Source organism: Gymnoscopelus microlampas (genome assembly GCF_963454915.1).
Source record: "Gymnoscopelus microlampas genome assembly, chromosome: 5".
Classification (NCBI taxonomy): domain Eukaryota; kingdom Metazoa; phylum Chordata; class Actinopteri; order Myctophiformes; family Myctophidae; genus Gymnoscopelus; species Gymnoscopelus microlampas.
Window position 1 is genome coordinate 34,577,162 of NC_139942.1, and position 6,000 is coordinate 34,583,161.

Below are 6,000 nucleotides of genomic sequence, written 5' to 3' on the forward strand. Positions count from 1 at the left end.
TGATTATGAAGTTTCTTCACCACAAGTAGCTAGCTTTGAGTGATTAATGGGGGTTGGCCATTGATTTCCTTTTGTTTAGATCTTGGTTAACTTTCTGGAGACACAATTATAATTTGTTTCCTAACAATAAATCCAATCTAGCTTGAGTATATTAAATTTCCCTATAGCCTCTTCTGCGTCATTTTACATTTGGACTGGATTGTTATCAAAAGGCGTCGCTATAAATATCAGCTGTTTCTGTTTATATTTATAAAATTTCTGATTAGATATTGTTTTTCTCTTGGAAGGTGAGCACCTCATGAGATTCAGAAAAAAGGTTGTTTACAGAGATCTACATAACCTGTCAGCCACTGTGCAAAGATTAATTTTCACATTCTTATTTTAAAGCTGTGCATCACATACAAGAATAACATGGCACAGGTATGAAAACATATCCATATGACATCGAGGAATTTATAACCTGGGAAAATAAGGGAATTTTGGGGGTATTCGTTGAAGGAGCAGCAATTGTCTTTTTTTGTAATTGCATTAAAGTTATGTTTATGAGCCCAAAGTGCTGTATACAGTACATTTGCAAGTCAAATGGTAATGTTCACACTACTTTAGTGTAAAGACTTTTGCCACATTCTTCTGATGTATAACTTTGCTAACTTCCACAGATCCTGACGTTTATACTTTCTGATTTCTCGCATCATCTCTCCAAGATAGTGATAATACGATTTCTGTGTTTTTCGCTGTTGAGAAACAAACTGGATTATGAACAGATCACTACATAAACAGCTTTCTAAAAGGAGGCAGCTATTTTAAAAGACGCTGAAGAAATGCAAAGAGGGATTTAAATTTTAATTTGAATTTATTCCAGCAAGTGAAAGGTTCTTTTGAGAGGGGATTTCAGCAAAGATGATGGTATTTAAAAGTGATAAACAAGCATCTAAACCTCCAGTGGGGGGAAAAAACAGTAATGTTGCTTCTTTCTAGTGTAAGGGAGGAATTGGGCTTGCTATGGCCACGTAAAAAAAAATACACAAGTAATGGTAGTAATTAAAATGTAAATAAGTTATTTTCCATGGAGATGTTCTCTGATCTATGACAAAGAATGTGTCATGAATGTGTTGCCTTTACACACCTTGATATTATATATATATATATATATATATATATATATATATATATATATATATATATATATATATATATATATACACACATATATATATATATATATATATATATATATATATATATATATATATATATATATATATATATATATATATATATATATATATATATATATATATATATATATATATATATACATATACACATACACATGTCCTCAGGTGTGAATTCATGAGTTATCTGTGCACTTGGCACGACATACTGTACATCAGGGCGCTAAAATATCTATCACACCTGCAGCATGTATCACATGTAATTTAGAGAGGCATCTCAATATTGGGAAAGGTCATCCAACAGACAACAAATCTCTTTCAAAGTAAAATCTCTAACATGACAAACTAAAGAATTTGGATAAATTAGATGCCGTCCGGGACCACATCTGTGAATTCTAGTGACACAGGGCAATTGTGGAATGAATAGTTCCTTCCGAGCAGTTTACAATGTTAATTCTTAGACATTAACCAAGGCTGATACACAGTAAATTCCTCAGTGTACATTTAATGTAACCAAATGGACCTGGTTACATCTTTACACTCTCTGAGTTACAAATGGATAGAATAACATCATCTGATGTAGCTATGGATTATCATGATCAGCTTTCTGATGTGTCCATCCACGCACTTTTGGATGACCACTAAACTCAAGCAGAGGAACCTATGCCACACAAGAAAGACAAAGAGTTACATCATTTTGTTGAACAGCTAATCCGAGCATGGGCAGTGTTTGTGCATTTGCTATCTTCGGAAAATGCCAGCAAAAGCGCTAAGTAAACCCATTTTACAAGACTCCCTCACAAGGATACAGTGCCAGTATCGGGATAAAATTTCACACCGCAGCATGGCTCAGTCACATAACCTAAGCAGGCTTAGGAAAACAGAACACTTCAAACTACACAGTGTTGCACTTTTTGCCTTTTCGTCTGCCTATTTCAGCAAACCAATGACTGATTGATGAGTTTCACCATTAACAGGCAGAGTAAAGTGATAGCTGGATATGGCACGTTGATACTGCCGTTAATGCTCTGAGTTGCTCATAATGGGAGACTATGGGAGTGTGCACCTGGCATTCTGCATTCTAGCCTGGCAACACTCCTCCCTTATAATTATACTGAACACACAGTAATTCAGGGTTGAGGCTAAAATACGTATGCTGTCCTCTGAGACAGCTTGTTTTAATGGTTATGCAGAAGAGATTTCTAGAAGTACAGATGGCAATGCCTTTGATGCTATTTACAGACTTTGCCCCACAAGGTATAGAATAGCACATAGTGTGGAGCCATACTGGCCTTTTCAGAAACTGAACTGACTCTAAACTTGCAACTGAATTTATAATGAAGGTCCTGTTTTAAAGCGTGTGTACTGTAATGGTAATAATTAACCATTATACATTTAGCACATATTGAAAACTAGAACCAATCCATTTCAAACAGCCCTCTGTTCTTATTGTGTCCACATAGGGGTGCCTTTGTCCAGGATTTGAAAGATAATGCATCTATCTATTTAGGATATTACATCCTGATTTAATATGCTGGAAAGTTACAGTATATCTACTCTGTAATGTTGTTCATATCTGGTACATATTAGGCTAAATAAAAATGTCCCAAAGCAAATTTCAAATGCATTTTGTATTATTAGATGGATAATTTTAAAATGGTGTCGTTAGAATAGTTAACCTCCACTATACAGTAACTAATTACCCATAGCTGCTATTTATCCCACTGAAGAAAATCTTTCTCTGTGAAATATTCAGAATAAACCCATTCCTGACACAATCGCCAACTTACAGTGAAGAGTTCAGGAGTTCACACAACAATCATCAAGGAAATAAAAACTAAAACTTCGTATTGAAGGGGGAAAAAAAACGAAAACTCCAGGAAAAAAGTTTTGCAGCATTAAAGTCACATAGGAGCCACATTAGCATGTGAAAAGAATAAACAGGAGCATTCTCAGTTACACACTCCACCTGGCTGCGAACCAATGTCCTTGTCAGAAGTCCACCCACCGCACTGGCTTACACTGAAAGACCTCCTGGGGTCCGCAGTGACCATTCACTGGGTTCTCTCTTTCTCTCATGCACCTGTGACTGTTTTTGTGTTTGCTATTTTTTGCTTTGTCTTTTTCTGGCAACGCTGTATCATTGGAGACACACTTTCCCTCAAAAGGAATTCTCCAGCCCAACAATGTGGTTTGTTTGTTCACCGGATATGGCAGGCCAGAGAGTCAAATCGAAAAACAAGTCACCACAGTAATAATTAAAAATTGCCACAAGAAAAATAGGCTGAGAGACATAGGAGTATGTGTGGATATGAAGTAAGAAAATGAGGTACTTAAACCGACTGGTTTCTTGCCTTGTTGTGGGGTTTCACAGGTGCAGTTGGAAAGGCTCTCCTCCTTGCTCTCCTCGGACAGCTCATCCGGCTTCTCCATGGTCCTGGACCTTAGAGAGCTGCTTTTCCATTTTCCAAAGGACTTTGCCACAATCGCTTTGTCTGCTCCTTTCATTGTTTTCTGTAAAACACATTTACAGCATGACTTCCCAGGTTTATCCCTCTTGTGAGCCATCTGCCCCCTTTTTTGGCTCCCAGTAAACCTGGGCTCATCTTTCCCCAAACCAAAGTAAGAGAGAATTAGGGCATTGTATGCATTCTCTTAAGCATTCCAGAAAATGTCCTGATTGCCCTGGCATCTTTTTTTTGCGAGAGAGAGAGAGAGAGAGAGAGCTTGGACATAGTTTTTCTCCTGACATTTTACAATCCTGTGTGGAAAGTTACTGATTGAAACTGAATAAAACAATAGTTTTCAAAGAACATACATTAAACACTAGATGGAAACTAAAAAACTAAACAAGAAAAAACAACAACAAACATGTTTTCACATTTAATCCAACTTAAAGGGAATAAAAATAGCACATTATGACCTAATTGAGTACTGTACAGTCCACAAATACTATTATAAGGCCGATCGGGATTAGCAGTAGAACATACCTAGTTATCTATTTCTGAGTGCCAAGACTGCTAGCAGTGAGCAACTAAATTTCAAAAGCTGGCAAATCCAGTTGTCTCCTAAATACAGAAAGTACTTAAATCCAGAGCTAACAGAAGAAAAAGACGGATAAAGGGTGCTCTGCATATCACCGAAAAGCTTGTGCACTTTCAGAATCACTGGCTAGGTTAAACAAATATGCTAAGTAGAGATCAAAACAATCCTTTGATCTGCAGCCTAGTTTCCAGAGGAATGGCTTGGCTGTTGTTGTAAATAACTTGTATAAATCTATACCATTTGCCTTCAGGTAATATCAAAAGTGCCAGGGATTCACAGTCAAATACCTTGTGGTTAGGATACAGATCAGATAAAAGCATATAAATATTTTAGCAATTCTAGCTGTATATCATTGTGTTTATTGTAGTAGTCTTTCTACCTCATTGATTGACATTTTCACTAGTAGTATAGTTCTACAGCTAATAGCAGCAATATCAGAATGTTTAAATGCATTCTACCTCTTTCTATTTTGTATTTGGGGCTGGAAAAAAAATCACTCCTACCTCTAGCATCCCATTCAGGTCAAACACAGTGTAAAACATTGTGTCAAACTTCATACAAAAGAGGCTTGAAGAATTAGAATGCAGAAGCTATGCAACTTGCTGACTAACTTTGCCCTCTGTTTTGATCGAGCACACAAAGAAAAACGCTGTCCATTCAAAACAGACAGCATAACTCTTTTCAGAGAGGGGAGGCCGTGAACAAACGAGGCCATGTCCTGATCTACAGTCAGTTTCCCATCAGGCAGGCGTGCACAGTGCACAGTGCACGGTGAGGGCCACGGGGACTGGGACTGACTGACACCACACTCATAGGCAACAGAACTACTTTTGTGCAACTACTATCCTCCTTTGGAAAAAAAAAATCCCCCTTTCTATCCAACTTCAACTGGGTGTTTTTTTTTTTTTTTTTTTTTTCAGCTTGTTTTGACCACTACCTCAGCTCCCAGTATAAGATATTCTGTGGTTTGTAATGAAGTGGTTTCCAAACATTTTCATGTCAAGGAACCCCAGATTTGGCTGTGGACCCCTATTTGAAAGGATGTTTTGCCAGGGGCCCCAATAAGAGATGATTTGTGTTAAAATTCCACATTTTCAAGATCTTTTAAAAAATGTTCGAAAATAGCCGATCTACAAGCTCACAAAACGTTGTGCAACCTTGTAGATTTTGCTGGGGACCCCCTGGAACCCCCTCAAGGACCCCTGGGGGTCCCCGGACCCCACTTTGAGAACCACTGTCTGCTGTAATGGAGAATATGGCATATCCTGTTGCAAAAGCATGCAAATTCATAGATTTTCACTAATTTGTTCCAAAATGAAGCACTGTGGTGGGCTATAGTCACATTTAGGCTATAAGTACATGCTGTGCTAAACTTTGTTGTTGGCCTGTAAAAGCCTGATTTATAGGCTAATTCGTACTGTGTTGCATCACAAGGCGTTGTGAGCTTGTAGATCTGCTACTTTTACACATTACTTTTGTAAGATGGAGAATAAATTAAACCTAACATTATTGAGCCCACTGCATGATTAAGTAACAGTTACTAAAGGCTATGCTGTAAACCTACCTCTAATTATTTAAATAAAGCCTAATATTAACATGAGAAGAAAATGTGTCTAAACTTAGTGTACACACTTTCAGCATAAAGAAATACTAGGGCAAAACATTCTTAGTAAAATAACAGAAATCAAATATGGCTCTTACTTACTTGCTTTTAGCACACATGCTAAGATAACAAATATGCTATGTGGCTAGCAGAGGGAGATCAGCCATCCAAATGTGT

General features: G+C 37.3%; 1 protein-coding gene across 1 annotated transcript in view; it reads right to left on the bottom strand.

The window, feature by feature from the left end:
• st18 (ST18 C2H2C-type zinc finger transcription factor) overlaps positions 1-4,777 on the bottom strand; it is a gene marked incomplete at its 5' end in the record, with an annotated part of 46,356 nt that extends 41,579 nt beyond the window's left edge. The window contains 2 exons of the mRNA XM_084056613.1: positions 3,515-3,689; positions 4,724-4,777. Of these exons, the coding sequence (XP_083912739.1) occupies positions 3,515-3,689; positions 4,724-4,777 (229 nt within the window). The remainder of the gene's footprint in view (positions 1-3,514; positions 3,690-4,723) is intronic.
• Positions 4,778-6,000: the final 1,223 nt, after the last annotated feature.